Below are 22,464 nucleotides of genomic sequence, written 5' to 3'. Positions count from 1 at the left end.
TTAAAAACCGTATAAAAGAACATATAAGAGCCGTGAAGTATAATTACACCAACTCAGCAGTTGCCACTCATTGCAACCAAACTGGCTGCGAGATCTCACTCGACAGCATCAAAATCCTTAAAAAAGAAAAAAAAATATTATTAAAAGAAAATTTTTCGAACACATTGAAATAATTAAAACTAAAGAAACACACAGAATGAACCTAAATACAGGTACAGTCATAAATGACATCTGACAGTCATTCTTAAGTAGCAAAGCCTATTAAGATGTTCTACTGCCCTCCCTCTATCATACCCTACTGTGCATGTCATACCAAACTTTCAGCGAATGTTACAAGGATCACTCACTTCTTTTTAACCTCTCATATCTTGTCTATGTTCTCTGTACATCTCATCAGAATTATTTTCCACCATACAGGTAGTTTGTTATTATTTTATATTTTAGAACAATTCTGCCTCTTAATATATACTTAATTTTAGATTTAAGTTTATCCCGTTTTTTATTTTAGCACATGTAATACTATCCTAATGTATATATGTGTGGAGCCAAAAGAATTTTTAACTCCTTTTTCCTTTTTCAACTACGTGTATATCTTCTTACGAGTCATGTTGGTTTAACTGTCACTATCTCAGGTAATTAATTTTATTGTATAAACCATCGTACACGTATCCTAATTTTTTCAATGCATTCTGTAAATACCTGTAATCAATTTGCTGATAAATATGTAAATATGTAATAATAGGACTGAAGATGGACGTTAAGCCCGAAATGCACATCCGTTCACATCAATAAACCAACCTTTTTCCTCTGAAAATGTTTCCTGTGTGATACGTTCTGAACGGCAACATTGTGTTAAGAAAATAAATATAAATAAATTACTTAATTAAATATGTCTTGTTATGAGCAAATCGTCTATATTTTAATTAGAATTTAAAAAACATAAATTATTTGAATTAGATTTATTTTAATTACTCGAAAAGAAAAATTAAAGTCAAAGTGGCTTCAGTTTTATCAACATGGGAGTTTAAACAAATTAATACTATTCTAAAACTAATTGTCAAGAAGCACAATTGAACTATGCTTCTTGAAAACTTCAAACTTTTTAAGAATAAAATTTCCTCTTAAGCTTATATAATATGGCTAATACAATATGAAACATTAGATGTAGTTAGATTTAATATATTTTATTTATTGCACTTCTTTAGAAAATATTTTTATCAAATTTTAGCGCAACATCGTCTAATAATTGAATTTTTCAATGTTGATGACACTTATGAGAATAATAATTCTATCCCCACATTCTGCACTTGTGCTCAGGATTCATATAACTGTTTAAGGGGCAATTGAAAACTTCAGAAAATTCCGGAGAATTCATTAAAGGTATAAGAAGCCTGATTAAAAAAAAATAAGTAGGAGTTAATTATAAATAATTTGCTACTTTTTAGTTGATGTTTCCTTACCTGTATTTACCAGGACTGTGTTCATCAAATTCAAATGTCTTCTTTAATGATTCTACTATTTCGCACCAAATCTATAATGTAGTAATTTGTAATTTCGAAAACGTATCAATTATAATATAAATATTATGTTTAAAAATTTATTATTTTATTTTAATTTAATAGGAAATGTAAGTTTGAAAATTATATATTTCAATGTATAAATATGATTACAAAGAAAGTAACACAAGATTTGAGAAATTTCGTACAACTGTGAATTCTCGAACGAAAAGACAAAATAATAATTCAAACTTCAGAAAGAGTTTGAAGAAATTTGGAACTCAGAATGTGATTCTGTAAACGAATAGCTTAATATTAAAAAAATTTCGGGAGGTTATTTGTTGGCCACGTTGCTCCTCACTCGGCTGTTCCAATGAAGGCATAGCCAAACTTACTAAGGGCTTGAAAATAGGCCCTCTTATTGCTCACAGGACGGAAAATTAGAAAACTGATTCTGGGATTTAGTCTAAAATATTTTGGCTTTGGTATGTAATTAAAAAGATTGTTTTAGAATGAAAACTTGAATAGAGTAACACAAAATAGATTTTTGTGATTTAAAATATTTAATTGTAGGTTGATGGTATAATTGGTAATATCAGTTACGCTGAGTTGGGTTAAACAATTTGCTATCTTGCTTAATTTATTAACTACTTCTTCCTATTTATATTTTCAGCTAGCATTTTTATCTTCTCGGCTGTTATGTACAAGTATAACAGAGGGAAAGTATGGCGATCGTCAAAAAATAACCCCCAAAATTTTTACGTTTTTGGATTCAGGGAACCTTAAAGCGTCGCGAAATGTAAAAAAAAAAAAAAAATTGGTTTTGTTTGTATGTAAGGATGTTAGTGTGTGAGACACACACACACACACACACATTCAGTTTACCCTATTTGAAACTTAATAACTCCTGTGCTTTTTGTTGAAAATTTCTGAAATTTTGCAGCGAGGTTTGTTCATTAGGAGGAGTAATGCTATTAAATTTTGGTGATTAAAGGTCGAGGGATGGAGAAATAAAAGGGGTCCTGTGTATCTCCAATATGGTCAGACTTAATGACGATTTTATTCGTTATTAGCATTTACAATTTTCTATAAAACCTATCCCTACTCTTAAAATTAACATTTTTGACGTTTTATAATAATTATATAAAAAGTATTTTTAACAAAATATCATAAAATATGTCACCAACAAATGTTGCCGGGAATGTGAAGAAACTAGTTGCTGGACTTTTTCTAAGATTTTTTATTCTTTTATTTTCCTATGAAACAACAAATCTAATAATTCCAATTTATATTAAGTAACTTATAACGATTCTGAAAAATAATAGTATTGTTTAAACTTATTTTAAAAAATATATAATTTTACTTAAAGAATTAAAATCGTTCTTAAAATAGTTTCTGTTATAGAGATTGAATATCTTATGTTCTGTTATGCAAAAAAAATTCCATATACGAAAATTCTCGTCATTTCAAGGATAGTTAAACTAGTATCTTAATTTCCTTCCTTTATAGAAAATATTCTGAAAACTTTCTAGTAGTAATTGTAGTTCTGATTTAAAAAAGTTTTATTGAAGAATGCTCGCGGCTTTTTCAAGCAAATTAATTTCTAAATTAAAAATAAGGTTACGTGCATTTTTATAAATATAGTAGACCTACTAATGCTATTCATACAATTACGCTTTACAATATTTTATATTTAATATTTGAAAAGCTTATCATTTACGCATTTATTACCTGAGCATATCCAATAAAATACATTTGTTTATTGGTAAAATCAAGCCCTGGAAGATGCGGTTCTTCGCCGTGTTGTTTAAGATATTTTCTGTAAGCCTATGAAAATAATTATATTAATAGCTTTATCTTTATGTATTACTAAATTATTTTAAAATTTTTTGTGTTAAATTTATTACCCGAAAAGACACAGTTAATCCATTATTATCTGCAATATTATCGCGTATCGTGGCGTGACCGTCCACCTGAAAAAAATTTATTAGTTATACCTTTCTAATATTTCAAGCAATTAATTTATAATATAAAGAATTTTATGAAAATCTACCGTCGTATTTCCTTCTAAGGGAAGTTGAGAATATTGATGTATTAAACAATATTTTCTGCGTTTATATTCCTGTAAAAATTCTTCAGGCCATTTAATTTCGTTTTCATTTCTGTTCGTCGAATTTTCCGTTCTTTCTTTAAATAAAAAAATAATAATTGATAGTTAAATTACAAAAATCTTTTAAAAATTTTGTAAAAGGCTTCATCGTGTTTTATTTTAAAAAATCGAAGAACAGAATTGTGAAGCTACTATATAAAGCCGAAAAACTGGGTTCTGTCACGGTATGCCAAAAACGGCCACGAAGGCCATTGCTATTATTTAAATTAACAATAGAAATTATTTTATATTTATTTTACATTTTTTCAGTATAATATTCAGTACATTATTACTTTTATTTGTAATTTAGTATGCCCCGATGGGGACCTTTCGACTGGTGAATTTAAAATATTCAATTAACAAAATCTAAGTATTAAAATATATTATAATTTTACCATTAATAACATCTAAAATATCAAATCCATGGGAAAATTCGTGACCAATTACAAAAGCTATCCCAGCAAAGTTAAGATATCTGAAATTATTATTAGAATGAAATTAAAAATACATCATGATTTCTGACAAAAATTATAAAATCACTTACTTGGGTGAATCGTAATTATAATATGGAGGATTCATTATTCCTAACGAGATTGCTGTAATTATAAAATAAATAATTTAAAAATGCAGGAAATTGGAATTTGGTTGCTTTGAGAACACAATCGATATTGTTAGATCTATATTAATATACTAAAGTCGTGTCAAATACTAGTACAAGCAGTAATAAGCTCCTAAAATTGTGTCCGAAAGTATTTTTTTAAAAACAGTTTTTACAGGTTTTACTTATTTTAATTGTCCAGTTGTCACCAGCTTATACAGTATATTTCTCCAGATCTGTAAAAGATAGGGCTTTTTGCTCCTCATCGATCCTAAGTGTATTTTCGTTCTTCTCATTAATAAAGTCTATCTGATCAATCAATCACCTAAGAGTTACCAAGTGATCAATTCTGCAAAGCTATGCTAACAGTCAACAATCTTAAAGAAAACAAAAAGCAATGGAGTACCAAACATTACAGTTGTAAATGAAGTTCTATTTCCAAACGATTTATAAACTAATAAATTATTTTGACTGTGGAAACAGAACTTTATTTGATTTGGCACTTCGTTTGATTGTAAAGTAAAACTATCGTATTTTAATAAGACAGTTTTACTTTTATTTGGGAATATATTAAAATGCATAAAACATTAAACCGACATTAATTAAACTTTAATTTTTACAAATGATTTTGGTGTTATCGAATCCAAAACTAGAAGAAGCGTCACCGTACGATAACCGAAATCGTTTGTAAGAACGAAAATGTAACTTACACTTTCGCACAGTATGTATATTATTTATAAAAGAGAAAGTTACCCGAATGTCAACGACTATTATTACTTTTATTTATAATTTTCTCACTAATTTAATTACTTTTTGTAAATTTCAAAAATGTTACCTAATCTTCCACCAAAATTCCTCTCTGAATAATACGCATTAGCTCCAATAGGTTGATGTATGTATCTATAAAAATAAAATATATATATATATATATTAATTTATGCCAGTTATAAAATGTAATTGAATTTAACTAGCATTATTCTACCAACTCTTTACGTAGCACAGATGTTATATTTGGATTATACATATAATTCAAAAAGTTCTGATTTTTCACATGTAATATGTTCCGGATGTAATTGTCAGTGATATTTATCTGAAAGAAATTGTAATATTAAATCAAAAATAAGTATTTTTATTTTCTTAACATTTATTTCCGTGGAAAACTTTTCAAAATAACTCTGCTTATGTAATTAACGTTTAAAGTTATTTATCTTAACATATATATATATTTTTAATGTAGATACAGGAATTAAAATTAGACAAACTTATTTCAAATTATTGAAATTCATAAAATAAAATACTGTATGTATTTCTACCTACATTGTCGAAAATTAAATCTAAAAAATCCTCCTCCAATGATATTTTTTCATATCCGATGAAAGGTTTAATATTATTTAGCTATAAAAAATAATAAATGATTAATTATTTTGAATTGAAAAGTTTACGTGATTTATTTTACATTATTTGAACTTTAATTATTGTAAAATGGATTTTCTATAATAACTTTTTTTACAAACTGCTAAAACTACTCCAGAAAAATCGTTAAAACAGCGAAGTAAACCTGTCTGAAAATTAAGAAAATTTATTTGAAGTAATATTAATATTTGATTTATTAATCGTTATTTATAAATAAAATATTTCGATATTTCTTATTCGATACAATAGTTTAAATTGCAAGTTCTAACAGATCACTCTTTTTAGTTAAAATTTCCTATGGGTCTAGATTAGTTTCTAGTAAATAGACGAAAATGTTTAACAATAGATTATCAGTAATATATTAATATAAAATGTAAATAAGATTTATTCCATAATAGTTTATTAAGGACCTAAATTATAGATCTTTATATATATAATCAATTTTATAAAGACCTAAAATTTATTAATTAAGAAATCTTTATTATTGAATAGAAGTGAACACTCTAAGTTGAAAGAGAATGTATTTATTCGAGAAATTGTCTATTATTTGGATAATAATTTGCCGCAACTAAATCAGTTGATATTAGTGAGAAGAGAAAATAAGATGCAAAATCGTACGAATAAGGTCAGATTGCGGCACAAAAGTCTCATTTATGAGAAGGAAAAAAAAATCTAAAAAGGAAAAATTCCAAAGTCTATGAGAAGGAAAAAGTTAATTTTTTTTCTTCTCATAGACAGAGTTTTACTATGTATTGTAGAAAAAATGAATGAATTTAAATGCCAGAATTGTTTAATTTCTGTACTTTAAATTATTAATAAGTTTAGAATGATTATTATACAAATTAAGAAAATGTTTTCGTAAAATAAATTATAAATTAATAAAATGAAATGTTTACCAATAATTTCACTATAGTATAACTTTACGAAATGATGAATGGTTACAAAAAGTATTTACAGAGTTATCTGAAAAATATTGTAATCTATAATTGAAAAATATAACGAATAAATGAAAAATAAAATTTCATAGATTAATAGAAATATTGCATTAAGTAAACAAAAATATAAAATTCAAAAATATCTAAGTATTTAGTAAAGTACTTAAATTTTGTGTGTTATCAATTGCTGTTCTTTAGCTTTCCTGTTTAGAAAATGTTAAAACGGAAACTTTATTGGAAATTGTTGTATCCTTTTTATACGTGTAGTGTACGTATATGTGTATATCTACTATTATAGTTACGTACTGAAGGAGAAAAAGAATGAGTAATTTTTCATAAGAATAAAGTTTCATAAGAATTGTGTCGCTAATTATCGAAATAGAATAATAATACCAATTCCCTCGAAAATGTGAAATACCTTAACTTTGGTAATGTTTTTACTGTAATCATCCATCCAATCATCCTCAGAAAACAATTGCATCATCTCTTCATAAATACGATCAGTATATTCACTAACCTAAAAATTATAGCGTTGTTTTTCATGTAAATTTAGAATAACTAAAATAAAAACTAATCATTTTGATCATTTTTGTTAATTTACCTCTTTAATGTCTTTTTCCGGATTCATCGATTTTATCATCATGTAGTTTAATACCTTCTGGATGTATAATTCCATATCTTGAATGCAGGATTTCCATATTAATTTATGAACACCGGAAAGTGGTTGATAAAATCTCTCATAAAACCCCAGGAATCGCTTAATATCAATTAAAAGCTCTCTAAAGAAGTAATCAAAACGGGGCAGATAACGAATGAAGACATTCCACAACAGCAAATTATAAATAACACTGCAAACATAATGTTCATATTATTAAATTCATATGTGGATATATATTGCACAATATAGTTACTAAATATAACGATATTTAATTAATACTATTAAACAGTTCTGGGAATTAGTTTTATGTTTCAATAGTTGATTTTTTTTTAAATTTTTTAAAAAGTAAATAATAATAAAACATTTATAAATATAATTTTATGTATTAAAGAATTGAAGAAAATAATTGCTTTAATTTACGTTTGAATTTCATAACATTAGAATAAAGGACGTTAAAAAAGAATAAATTGTCTAAAATATTGTTGTATTTATAAAAAAGTAAAACCTTTTGTTTGTGGTGTTGCCGACTAATTCACACATATCATCCAGATATTTTTTACTAGATATCTCTATTAGGATTTCTTCAGTGTAATCTTCAGGATGATAAATATATTCATATATACGTTTCAGTAACTGTTTCCATTTAATCTATTTTTAAACAGAACAAATATAAATATTTAAAATTAAAAATGTAATTTAATTAATAGACAGCAAATAAAATAGAGTCTAACGACGGTTTTTTAAAGTAAAGTAAATTACATTCGTTAAATAATCTCGGGAAAATATTTAGAATAAATTATTTACCTGAGGACATTTAGATTGTAATTCTGAAATTGTAGAATTTATTGAATTATGTTCGCGATTTGTTTCCTGGATCTATTCATTAAAAGTATAATACATTATAAAGTGGAATATATAATATGAAAAATTATATATTTTGAAATTTTGATTTACTTCTGCCAAAGATGTTTCAAATGTAATCATTTCTTCGACATATTTAGCGGAATCTTCTGACGATAAATCAAGTTTATCGAATATGTAATTCATAAGACTGGAATATTGTTCTTTTAACTTTATAAACTTCTTTTCGGATGTCTTTAATAATACATCTGGTAAAACAGTAGTAATTCCCAACTTCAGCTAAAAATTTTAAAATATGTACTTACAGTTAATAATTTTATCTTTAAATTTACACAGAAGCTTAAAATAAAAATTAATGAAATGTTAATAAATAAAATTGCTAATAAATATTGTTTAGAATCTCAGTTCTTAAGTAACCTTCTCCATTAAAAACACTTTCAACTGGTCTGTAGTTCTATCTTCACATGCAGGATGTCCGACAGCTGGAAATAAAGCTGTTGGATGACATACGTTGAGAGGAGGATGTTTTAGAGGCTATAATTTATGGAGGTCTTCAGACAATAGCCAGAAACGTTGGATCATCGGTTAGTAGATTTCATGCTAAAATGTGTTTTTAAATAGAAATTTTAGTGTTTATCTTGTGTTTTTATGGTTTTTATTAAAAAACCAAAAAAATAATTTTTTTTGTTAAATCCGAAATGCATTTTAAGTAATCGAGTGTAAGAAAAAGGAACCGACTTTTAAGGAGTTGAGTGTGAACATTCTGATAAAGGACACACTATGGACGAAGATAGAATTATTGTCCAGTTTAGTGTTTTCTTCTCTGATTCATACTTTAGAAACGTCCAAGACTTTTATTAAAGTTACTATTTAGAAACTATAAATAAATTTTGCAACTAAATATTTGTAAAAAATATGTTACAAGATGGCATAACTGATAATTCAGGTGACGAATAAAATAGGCGATTTTGAGCATAATTACACCATTCAGTACTAAAAATAATTTGAAAATAAAATTCCGTGTTTTTTAAATCAAATATTATAAATATACAACTTATATTTAAAATTGCTGAAAAAAATTTAGAAATCACGAAAAAAATATTTCCGTAAAAAGGAACAGACTTGATATTTATATTTTTAAAAAACATGCGAAAAATCGAAGCGACATTACAGATTTATACAGGGTGAACCAAAAGTAGGTTTAAAGTAGGTGGAATAGGGTTTGTGTTAGTGTTATACTATAACAATGGTGCATATTTCACTTGGTTATGGTTGAAAAATTACATCTGAGATGCATTTCAACTAATTAATAAACAAAGATACTTGTGCAAAACATTGTGAAAGCGTGGAATGGTGAAATGTAGACTTCAAAGCTGTGTAAATTGTGATGGACAGCAGTTTGATACAGCGGTACAATACAATTGTACTGTATTGTATTAGTAAATATAATTGTATATGTAATCTCAAAATTTATTTTTATGTATAATCTCAATAAATGTTATCATTTACTATAAAATATTTCTAATGTTTGTATTCAGTAAGAGATTTAAATTAATTGTGTCTTGTTATGTTCATATAATTTATCGCTTATTAGGTATTTATTATTCAACAGTGATGAAAATTTGTATGCCGAAAGATGTAATGAAATTTGAATAAATGTTTGTAATGCTATTGTGAGTCTTTTTGCGAGATGAAGACAAAAAATTATTGCTTTTGCATATTCTTCATGCCTTGCTAATTGCAAATGTTTGTCATCCGCCTTCTAAGTATTTAAATACAATAGGTATTCAATAATCGGCCATTCCTTGGGCAGATGGGTACCGGATTAGCGAGAATGTGTAGGCCTAAAGCCTGCCTAAAAGCAGTGAATGATGTGACCTGTCGCTCTTCGGTATGGATTCTTTGCGGCGGCGGGCGAGCAAACAATAAGGCACACTAAAATGTAATACTGTACACAAAATTGAGACCCGATTAAACAGGGAAACAGGATGTGTGACATGAGGTACATTTTCGTGAAATCAAGAAACGCCTAGGAAATTAACACTGAAGAATATGCCGGGTAATAGACAAGAGTATTATTGCTAATCGGATTAGATATAGTCTGCTGTATTAATTCGAACTACTATCTATCTACAGCATTATTATTTTGCTTCATAAATTTGCTATTATCACATTCTACTTTTATTTGTGACTTTAACAAAGCCAATTTATTAGTAACCGTTTTTAATGTTATGATGTTTCATTAAATGATATTTTAACTTTATTTTAACTCTGGGCTCTTAAACTATAATATTTCAAAATGTATTTTATGATTTATTTTGACATTTTTACTACATACTTTCGATGCGCCTTTTGTAATTTTAGTATTATTTATTTGTTATCTGTTGCTTGGATTCTGATATTTTAATTCTAATTGTTCTTATTTTTTAAATATCTATAACCTTATTACAAACTATGAGTGAATTACCTTAAATTCGTTTCTGACTTATTAAAAACTAGATTTATAGTGTATTTCGAAGACACCTGACAAGTTTTCTATCAATTATCTTTATTTAGTTGAGTCGACTCAACTAAATAAAGATAATTGATGGAAAACTTGCAGGTGTCTTCGAAATACACTATAAAAGTAGTGTTTAGTAAGTCAAAAATACGGAAAAGGACACTGTTTCATAAAATAAAATTAAATTCGTTTAATGAATTTAAACCAGATTCCCGTAAGTAGATCGTCGTTTCTTATTGTGCTGACGTTTCTTTTGCATATTCTAAAAACTCAATTTGATATATAAGACTCATATTTTTTAATTGTTTAGTAAAATTATTGCATTTGTTAGAAATTTAAAGGAAAAAATAAAGAAACTTGACAACTTTATCATACTTTTTCACAAGATTCTATCATAATGAAAGTTTGAAAGATTTTCACAACTGCAGAACAATTCAGAGATTTCACCTCAGAATCTACATCCTGACTACTAAATTTTCTAGTTTCACTACTCGGATTTTGGAATCGCGCGTACTTGGACTTCAACTCATCCCATTGATTAATAATATCAATGGTTAAATCAAAACTGCTCTGGATTATATCAATGTAAATAGAAAATGTTATCGTATCTAAAGGTTTTGTTTTAAATTTTATCATAGGAAACGTATTCAATTAAAGTTTGTGGTAATGGATGTCATTTAACATCTATAATGATAATTATATTAGTAGTTAACATACAGAGTACTGTTTTAAATAGTATCTATATATTCACACAGGTTTATTTTTTTTATTAGTTTCTTGTGATAATATTAAGAGAGATTCAGAACTAAGACAACTTAAGTTTTAAGAGAGATAAAAACAACAAAAAATCCCTGTCTCAACGAGATACAGGGGAAGAGTAGCCATCTAAAATGCCACGAACGTTTGAGAACGACACTTATTTAATATATATATACATGTATTTATATATTTATATAAATGTATATGGTTCAATTTATGACTAATTCTAATGGATGAAAATCAGCGGAGAATTTTAAATATTTACATTTTTATGCTAAACTTTAAAATATAAATGTGAATATTTAAAATTTTAAAATATTTTTATATGAAAGTGATTAAAATAAGAATAACAAAATGTACGGTAATTTTAGGGTCGTTTGAATTTGCAGTGAAACGGAATAATAATCCAGATCCCTTATAAATGATTGCGGCAGCTGCTGCATCTTCTATTGTCGATTTTGAATTATCTTTTGGAGACTGAGGCCAAACATCCAAGTTCATTTCGTACAAGAGTGCGTCAACTACTTCTTTAAGTACAGTAGCTACAATTTAAGTAAAAACATTATATATATTATTTCTTCTATTCACGATGTTTTAAATTTTCAAACCTTACGTTTAGTTAAGCATGATTCATAATATTTCTTGACCTTTTTCACAAAACTCGGATCACTTTCTTCATCTGGCTTCTCTAATTGTTCTAAATTAAGATTATTGGTTAAGGTTTAAATTTTAATACTAACTAAAACAAATTTAAATAAAATGCACTTCTTTAGTTACCTTTTCCTAAATAAATCATATAATTTTGTAAATTATGAAGTACACGTATCTGGTCGTCATAAATATTTTCGTATTTTTGATTAGATCCACAAGCAAATTCATAAAAATTTTTGCATGGATCAACTGTGAAATCCATATTTGATAAAATGGAACCAGCTGAAATTTTACGATGTTAATAAAAATTAAATTAAATTCTACTTTTTTATATATATAACTAGATTTAAGCTTAGTATTAGTCTCTTGAAAGTGTTTTTCGGAAACAAATTATGCAATTCAAAAAAAAGTTAAAATGAACAAATAAAATAACTTTCTAAAACTTAAACATTTTAAACTAATATATAATTATAATCACATGTCGATAAGTGGTAATTTAATAATAGTATCGCTGACATCATAACCGACAGCGGGATGGCCGAGTCGATTATGATGTTATCCTATCATTATGGGACTCGGAAACGAATACGCATGATCGAAACCCCCAGGAATATTTTTATGTGGACCCGTACCGAATGTGTTGGGTCCTAGCCCTCACCACAATTTGGCCGAATCTGCGATGGATATGACTAAAAAGGTCCTCTTAGTACTCACGAGACGGAAAGAAACTCCAAAAAAAATATACTTTAGTTCTATAAATATTATTAACACATTAACGCTTTTCCTATTCATTTATTATGAAATGCTTTTTTAATGTTTTTAATATTTCTCTCATCCTCAAAGATCATTATTTTTTAATACAATTTTATTTAATATATTCTTAACGATTGATTATTACTATAATAATCATTAAAATAAACTACATTAATATTAACACTCATTCAGTTTTTTTTTGGCACGAGGAGGGACATTTTATTAGGCCCATAATAGATTCTGCCAGGCCTGCAATGGGGCAGACGGGAGGGCCCCACGCAAAAAATTCTTGAATGACTTGTCTGACATATCCGGGATGACATAATACTTGGGGTTTTTCGACTCAGCTGGATACGTTTTTGGGTCCCTCATAACGGTAGGCTGATAACTTAACCATCCAGCCATCTGTATGAATTAATATGTTAATTTACTGTAGTTTGGCAAGGAACATGACATTTAAGAGAATTTATGCTTTGAATATTTTAAATAATTTTTTAATTAATAATTATCTAGAATATAGTACAGACTATATGTTAATTATAAAAACAACTAGTCCTACTTTAAATTAAATTTTATGCAAATTATTCTTCACTTTTAAAATTGTAAGAATTAAAAATAGCCTAGGAAGAAGTCATGAAAACCTACGTTTCTTCTAATTTATAATATAAATTTACCTTATAAAAAAAAAACCATTCTTACCTCGATATTTGCAAATGTGATTAGAACAAATTTCTTTCCTTGATGTATTATTACTCATGTCTGTAAAAATTTTTAAGTAAAATATCTATTATAAATAAGATTCTTAAAATATAATGAAAGTATTAAAAATGAAAATTAAAAAAGTATAATTCCAAGACAATTTCTAATTACGACAACAGAAATAAGTAACGTATGAAAACTATTTTAAATTTTTATATCAATATACAATGATGTTTTTATATTGTTTTATTTATAATGCATTAAACAATATTGTATACGGAATTTTTAATCATATTACTTTTGGTTAAAGTAACAGACTACAATTTAATCATATAAAATGCTTTAAAATATATGAAAGTAAGTCTTAGATATATAAGTTGTAAAATACAAGATGATGTTGGAAGATTATGAAATTTTCATTTGTGGCAAAATTCTACTAAATAACAAAGATGAATTACAAAAAATTACAAATGTGACAATGCGCGAAGCGCCCCCTACAATAACAACTCTCCGCTTCTTAACTATAAGCTATTTACAAATAGACTAAACATAGGCTGTTGCAATTGGAAGGTCAAACATTTAAGCTATCCCTTGTTATAGTTCATAAGGTAGTATATATAAAGGCTCAGTATATTAAAGACTATTATTCGTGAATCCTATTCTTGAGAGAGAAAGTTTACAGAGTTTACGTAGATACCTTGTAGAGGATCTGAAGATGCGCTTCGTTGCTGATCGGTTGGTCTTCGTATACTGGGCAAGGTCTGAATGTCTTAATGTTCGGCCAATTCAGGCGACGGAAGGGTTGTCGAAGGAAGGAAAGTCACTTAGGTAATATATCCGAGCACTCAAGTAACTCCGGCGAGGGCGAACTTTCGATGACGACAGACTCTCTGTGATGGACGAACTCCTTGTGTCTTTATCGGACTTTGCCTTTTATTTTGGGGGTCCTCCCCTCTTTTTTCTATTGCCTTTTTTTGGTAATATAAATCTCCACGTCTATTACTGATTTTTGTTTTTAAGTTCCTGGTGACACATTCGACGTGTCACCGATAAAAAGAAGTGACTCCAACGAAAGACACCATCATATCTTCTAACATTTAACAGTCGTGGGAAAATTTTTTCCCAAATTTTTTGATAATTGACATAATCCGGGCTCTCACACAAACAACGCATCGCATATGTTTTGCTTTATTTTGTATTGTTTCGACATTTGAATGTCTTATTCGAACAAATTTTTATAGTAAAAAATTGTATTCATATATTTAAACAGCAGCGATTTTTACAAGTAGCCTACTGGCATAGATGCAGATTGATTACATAAAAACATTTCATTATATCAATTTTAATGTGAAAATTTTAAAAGTATGAATTAGATGATACTTTTACTTTGAAAGCGAAATGTCAGTTCCATTCACAAGTCGCTCCGCTGCTGGTCCAGATACATCGGCTATTCAATTAATTAATCTTAATAAGTCTAATTTACAGGAAATGTTTCATTTATTTAGTTAAAAATTTTATTTTGAGCTTATTTAATTAAAAAATATAATTAGATTTAAATTAATTATAAGTGACAAAAATTAAAGCAGTATTTTATTGTGGCGCGCAGTTTGGTTAAAACGTTTGCAGAATGGGGGGGAAGTTTTTATTGTAATATATTTAAATTAAAGTTATGATTTTCGAGATAGTAATTGGGGGATGTTGGGTAGCTCCTACCCACCACATGAATTATTATAGTGCATTTACACAGATATGTCATTATTAAATTTTACATTTGGTTATGTTTATCAGGTTTTGATGGTGGGAAGGATGTGGGAATGGGATGCCTCTTTTAAATATTATTAACATGCATTGTCATCGGACTAAAGTATCCCATCAATGTCCCAGCTTTCTATTTCAATTAGACGTAAATGAAATTTGAGTTGCAAGATTTAAGGATATGATACAAAGTTAAATAAATGAGTTTAATAGTTAATAATAATAACAACAGATGTGATCTTACGTCTAAAATTAGAAGTTTTCTACTTAAATAAAAGAAAATCGTATTCTCTCAAATCTCAATTTACTTTCTTAAAAATTAAACAAAAGCACAGACTGCATGTTATAACAGTATTACTCCAAAATTAGCGCCTTGGTTAATCAATTTCCATTTTTTGGCAACAAGAGACTATCCATTTCAATAAGTTCACTTTTTGTTTGTCATCTTTAATTTTATAAGTTGTAGGTGGATTTGTCGTGTATAATGTTATAATTATTTTACAGTATTTCTGTATTATTATTGAAAATTTATACTATACACTATTATCTACTCATAACAAAATTTTTCCGATTAACATAGAATTTCTTTGGGCAAAGCAGAACAATTATGTTAGTATAAAAATCATACAGACGAGGATTACGATAATTGTTAACGGAATATTTCGACAATTTAATAACATAAGCTAATGAATAGTGAGGTGGATTACGTGATTTTAAAACTAAAACAGACTATTTATTTCATACAGTTGTAGAAAGAGCCGTAGAGCTGTTATATAAGGTCCGGGGTACAGCGAGCTCTTTTTGTCTTTATTTGAACACATAGTAATTGTTTTATAAATATATAGAGTGTTTGTTTATTAATAAAATGCACTCTTAAAGATTTTAGTTTTTGTTAGTAAAAATAATCTTAATTAATAACGTTAATAATTCTATGATCCCGCAAGTTTTCTCCGGCTGGGGCAAAAATCCCCAATTCCCCTTTCCTCGATGACTCCGGGTGTAAACACGAACATTTAACCAGGCTATATCGCATCTGCTGCGTAATAACTAGATACAATGGCATTAGTGTGTACTGTAAGTCAGTGTTTCTCAAGCATTTTGGTCCGCGACCCCCTTTTGCACTTAAAAATTTCAAACGACCCCCGAAGAATGAGTATGTGTAGGAAAACATCCCGGAGGAAGGGAGTTAAGTACCCTCTCATGGTCGCTCCAGTGCTGCCAGCTAAAAACGCATACCAACTAAAATAATATTAGAGTAGCCAAAACATAGCCAAATATTGCAGCGCCACAGCACCCAGCAGAAATTTAAATTTGCCGACTGAAAGCTTCCGGTTGATCGATTTTCGGATAACGACGCTCTACTGTATTTCTAACTCGACTTGCCTACAGACGCAACGCTGCTAGCGAAAACCGTTCCAAATGACAATGTTGTTCTATCATAGTTTAGGCTGAGAGTGGAACTCGGGGAAATCCCCAATAGCGCACAAATTTATGAATATTATATTTAGGCTCGTATTAAAATATTTATACTGTTTTTATTATTTATATGTGCAATTTATTTAAGTAAAATTACTTTATATATTTTTTGTTTCTATTATTTCTAAACATGCATCCATAGTAAATTTATAAAACATTTTTTTAAAAATTGATATAGCATCAATTTTTCAGCGACATCCCAAATATTTTTTGCGACACCCACTTTGAGAATCACGGCTGTAAGCAATGGGTAATGGGCTAATTAGTTGGTTAGGGTACCATGCATACCCAATCCTCCCTTTATGTGGAGGCAAATCTCATCTTTTATAATATAAAAGATAACGACATAGTTAAAAGTCATAGACCATCTGAAGATCAGTACAAAATATTTTTGTCTAGTTAAAATACTCACTCAACTCTTAATAAAATAATTGAAAGTGGAAGGAAGTGTTCGGCCTCTTTCATCCACTTTCGATTTTTTTATTAAGAACATCCAATTAGTCTGTTCTTTCAAAACTGATAAACCAATTCTTAAGTATTTAAGTTCAATTTTATAGTAAATTCAAGTTTAGAGTATTCAACTTCAACAAAGATATCAAAATATGCTTTGAATACACAGCAATACTATAATTTGTAACTGTTAATGTTGCCCATAGTTCTTTTCAGGTTTGTTTTGCCTGTAAATTGTTTAGCGAGATTTTTTTTTTTTTTTTATTATCAAACTCTTCTCTCTTCCTCCTCATATATATATATAGAATTCAAAGTTTTTCAGTACATAATTATTATAAAATATTTGATATTTAAATAATTCTAACGTATGAATCTACTATATAAAGCTGAAAAAATGAGCAGTCTCTTTCTGTCACGGTATGCCAAAAACGGCCACTAGGGGCGCCCCTAGCTATTATTTAAATTATTTTATATTTTATATTTTTACAGTATAATACTTAGTATATTATTATTTTTATTTGTAATAAAGTATGCCCCGATGCCTACATCGGGCCTTTCGACTTGTAAATGATAAAACTTAAAAATAGAAGCTAAATCATAAATAAATATACCTAGTTATTTTTGGATGTTTCGTTTTTTTATATTAAATGGTTAACGACTAATACGTCCAAATTAAAGGGTGAAAAGAATTAAATAAAATATATTATCGAAATCTTTTATTAGACGAAATTTTCTAAAACATTTATCCAAATAAAGCAATGTTAGGTTTTAAGTTGATCATATCAACGAAATAAGTGTTAAATCGTACTGAAAATATTTGTAATACTCTGTATATACTTTTATCATAAAAATACAGTAATTAAAATTTAATGTAGTCTCATAAATACTTAGTTCTGTATCTCACTTACTTTGTAAATGCAGTAATAGTCCAATCATGGCAAAAAATGCAATCAACAAGATCAGAAAAGCCAATATAAGAAACCGTTCCAAACAAGTTCTCCTCTTCCATATCATGCACTTACTATTAGAAATATATAAAATAAATATTTTTTAAATCAGTTTTTATTAACTATTGAAATATTTTAAAAATTTATTGACATGAAATAATTTCACTCAATTTTCTATTGCTTTTGTTCGTGAAGATTTTGAGAAATTTAACAATTTTTTTTTTTTCCAACATAAACTTTTAACAAACTCTTTAATCCTATTGTAGTAAAAATTTACAATTTTCAGTAGAAGATTAACATAAAATTGTATAAAATAAGATATTTAGCCTATATCTTTTATAATAGAAATAAAAATAAGAAATATATGAGTGAGAAATTAAGAATTAATTATAATTATTACTAACTTTTATTAGTTATTACAATCTATAACGAAAGATACCTATTTAATTCTATGAATTGGAAAATAAAAAATATGTATAATGCAAAATTTTATGACGAACAATACTATAAGAATTGTAATAATGAATAATAAGACTGGTGATAAACAGATATGTACAATGAACGGTAGATAAAACATTAAAAACTTGTGATATATTTCAAGAATACAATAATTATGGCTATATATTCTAGATTTTCGCTTTTATCAAATACATATATCTATTTTCTATGAATAATTTAGATAGTTCGTGTAAAACATTAATCAAGCGTTGAAGAATATGGCTATGGCGATTTAGGCATTTTAACTTACCATTTATTCATTACGATGTAAATACTGCAAACATTAAAAATGTTTGTAAATCCGTTAATTAAATTAATATGGTCTGTTATTCTAGAGCCACGAGGAATCTAGATTTCCCGTTCTGTCCACGGGCAATTAGAGTCATTAATAAACATCATTGTGACTGGCTTACGAAATAGTTGTTCCTCGAATTATTTAATCAATCAAACAACTATTGATAAATTATGTTATTAATGTATATTTTTGAATATAATTTATTGTTAAAAATTTATATTAAAGTTTTTTAATATTTGATTTCTATTTCTAATTTTCCATTTTGTTTTGGTGTATTAAAGTAGTTAAATCTTGCATTCTTGTGGCGATTTTAAGAACTTTTTTATTACTGTAACCTGGTAAAGATAAAGATTATTTGACATCATTATCCAAATTATGTCTACTTACGTGGAAATTACAGAAAATATTTCTAAAATTTTGTCTTAATATTAACAAATAAGAGCTGTAATCAACGCAAACAAAAGAAATTTCGGAACGGAAATAATTTTAAAATAAGAAAGAATTCAACTAAATATCTAAGAATATATTTATTTGATTATCAGTATTTTTTTATTTCTATTTACAGAATTAGTTGTATATTAATTATTTATATTTATATTTTATTAGTTTATCAGCGCACTCTTATGTTATGAATACACAGTATTACGGTATGAAAAATTAGTCGTAGACACTATTATAGTAAATGAATCTCTGTAACGTTAAATAATGATAATAATTAATATCATAAGTAATAAATCAGAATAAAACAACAGAAAGGCAATTAATTCTTACCTAATAAATATTTAGATTATTTAAATTATGAAACAATCTTTCAGTAATACACTTTAATTATTTCAGTTATATTAATTAAAGCTGTTAGAGAATTAAAAAGATTAATGTCGTACTATTAATGGAGGTTACTAAGAAGGTTCTAACGTGCTAATTTCCTTTTTAAAAAACCCTCTTTTTACAGTTACGTAATTTTATTATATTTTTGTTAAGCACAAAACGCGAATAAGTCGAAATAAATTGAAAGTAAAGTGTAATGTTTAATTTAACATTTCTATGTATTTATAATTACTTAATCAGCAATTTGTTATACAAACGTTTCATTATCCTAATTTTATTTATTATAATTTATTATTCTAATTTCTGTAATTAAAATTTAAAATGTTATGAGAGTCGTAAATTCTTTTCGTTGTATATTAATAATCGTTTTTCATATATATTAATCTTTAATATATATTTTATTTCGAAGTTTATTGAAATTTTTATGTAGTTTACGTAGTTAAATTCATTGTTTACGGGAAGAAATGAAGAAGTTTCTTTTTATCTCTGTCTTTCGCTTAGTTTACGATTATTAGAAAAATCATTATATTGTTACTATCCTTAACATTGATGATTTAAATGATAAAACGTTATAATGCATAATAATTGTTATCCTTAAAATTTGTGATTTAAATGAAATCGTAAAAATGAAAAATATCATTTAATGATTTCAATTATCTTAAAATAACCTTACTTATAGTTCTTCCTGTTCTGTTATCATTAATATTATTATTTTACTTTAATAATCGTTAATTTTATTCTGAACGAATAATAAAATCATAATTATTAATGAGTCAACGACAAATTTTTTTCATGCTTAAAGATAAGTAAAATAAATAAATGTTGGATTCTATAGAAAGATTAAACACGGAATTTCATTAAAGATCTTCATATTGAGAATAATCTTATTCAATTTTTACGTCGATAAGTACAGTTAATTATAATTATTATTATTAATTTTTAATTTAAGGTTTTACAAAAATTTTATAACGTTATCTTTGTTTATCACGAATAAAACGAAGTTTTATATACTAGTATATTAAAAATATATTTTATTAATTATTTTTAAAATTTGAACATTATATTTGTTTAAAATAAATAAAGATTTGATACTTTGGTTTACTATTAATTTGTCCTTTTTTATATAAAATTTTAGTCACAAATTGGAATCTGTAGTTTACATTGGAGTTTCAACCCATCTATAAACATTCTTTAATTAACGGTAGTAACATACCTAAGTTCAGTACATAGAAGCCAGTAACCTAATAAAACTACAAACTCTCACACATTGTTTAAAATTATATTCGTAATTAGAATTTGTTAAGTTTATAAAGTAAAATAAACAATTTTTTTCCCTATAGAAATAGTAGAAATATTCCACCATTAATTCAAGAAATACAGACATTTTACATTTAGTTAAAATCTGTACAAACTATGCAAAAGATGCGGAAAAGGATTTTGCAAACAAAAGAAAAAAAAAAGAGTTTAAAAACTTTCGCCTTACGTAAACATAAAGAAAACAAACACAGCAAATAACAAAAATGGTGGCATTTAAATGGTGGCCATCTTAAAGTGGCATTTTAATTTGTTATTTAAACATTAAGAATAACTTCAGCTTTTATTAACTTCAACCTTTATAACTAAACAATGGAACACACATTGAGCAACGTCCTTTACATCAGTAAACTGCTTCTGCAGAAGGCACGTCCTTTGCAAAATGAAAAAAAATTCGTTTTCCCTGTTATTTGACATAAAATGAAGAAGTTTTTGAACTACTTTTTATTTTTATTTTTGAAAAATCCTTTTGTGTGTCCTTTGCATAGTATGTTTGTATTTCAATTTTGACGTCAGTCCACTTATCGGTTACATCTACAGAGTGTTCTGAACAGGGGAAGTTTAATTATGGCTACCCATTAGTTAAATTTTAATAAAAGTGACACTTATGATATCAGTTTCTTAATTTTATCTGATTTTATTACGTAAAAGTATTTAGTAAGATATAAGTAACATAAGTATTAAAAAACTATTCAAGAAATAGTTTATTATACTACTATATCAACATTTATACCATTGTGATTAAAAATTATTGGGTATACTTTTAATGATAACAATACGTAAACTAGGTTAATGAAGTGTAATTGCTGCTTACATTCAATTCACGCGTTACACATTTAAATATGTTGAATTAATTTTTTTCCTTTCCATCTCTTTTTATGCTTTAGCTTTATCTCTTCTGTTTATCAAGTATCAAAATAACTAAATTTATGCAAAGAATATATAATTTTAAACACAACCGTAGTTATTTATAGAAAATTTGAAAATTGAACACGTTTTGGAAGTTCATATTGGTTACTTTTATAACTGATATATAACAGAAATAATTTATATAATGGTTATTATATATGTTATAAAATAGTTAATTTGATACGTAATATAAAATTATAAGCAGTTTATTACTATAAGAACTGAAATCGAAAAAAAAAAATTCTTTGAAAAATATTTATGCTTAAACTATTCGTTATTTAATAAACGAAAAACAAAGGACTACACCAAACTTACTTTTCTGGAAGAAAATTTTCTTTTGATTTCGTAGTTTTCATTCCAATTGATCTAATTGATTATATTGGAATAGTGTTGAATATAATAGCTAACAATATTCCAATATGTAAATCATAAGCAACCACTGATATTTACACTTCTTTACCACAACTGAAACATCACTATAATAATTATTCTGTCCTTGACGTAGAATAAGCTATAAAGA

The 22,464-nt window shown here is 26.8% G+C and overlaps 3 protein-coding genes across 3 annotated transcripts in view; 2 read left to right on the top strand and 1 right to left on the bottom strand.

Annotated features, from left to right (window-relative positions):
- Positions 1-1,354, top strand: part of LOC136985903 (solute carrier family 13 member 1-like) — a 54,096-nt gene extending 52,742 nt beyond the window's left edge. The window contains exon 8 of the mRNA XM_067283301.1: positions 1,229-1,354. Within this exon, the coding sequence (XP_067139402.1) occupies positions 1,229-1,243 (15 nt within the window). The 3' untranslated portion in view covers positions 1,244-1,354. The remainder of the gene's footprint in view (positions 1-1,228) is intronic.
- LOC136985887 (serine/threonine-protein phosphatase 1 regulatory subunit 10-like) overlaps positions 1-22,464 on the top strand; it is a 660,716-nt gene that overhangs the window by 467,856 nt on the left and 170,396 nt on the right. The gene's annotated exons all lie outside the window — the stretch shown is intronic.
- LOC136985892 (endothelin-converting enzyme 1-like) lies at positions 1,166-22,437 on the bottom strand. Its single transcript, XM_067283276.1, has 21 exons — positions 22,260-22,437; positions 18,058-18,174; positions 13,473-13,525; positions 12,147-12,302; positions 11,983-12,066; positions 11,730-11,911; positions 8,204-8,389; positions 8,054-8,125; positions 7,755-7,897; positions 7,193-7,439; positions 7,010-7,108; positions 5,561-5,638; positions 5,230-5,333; positions 5,079-5,143; positions 4,190-4,241; positions 4,041-4,120; positions 3,550-3,683; positions 3,404-3,469; positions 3,228-3,323; positions 1,461-1,531; positions 1,166-1,391 (listed from the first exon to the last, which is right to left on the bottom strand). The coding sequence occupies exons 1-21, from the start codon at positions 22,298-22,300 to the stop codon at positions 1,289-1,291; spliced, it is 2,229 nt and encodes a 742-aa protein (XP_067139377.1). The 5' UTR covers positions 22,301-22,437; the 3' UTR covers positions 1,166-1,288.

This window comes from Centruroides vittatus, unplaced genomic scaffold (genome assembly GCF_030686945.1).
Source record: "Centruroides vittatus isolate TY-2023 unplaced genomic scaffold, ASM3068694v2 contig_980, whole genome shotgun sequence".
NCBI lineage: Eukaryota > Metazoa > Arthropoda > Arachnida > Scorpiones > Buthidae > Centruroides > Centruroides vittatus.
Note: the sequence above shows the minus strand (reverse complement) of the source record. Positions and strands in the feature narration are given on the sequence as shown.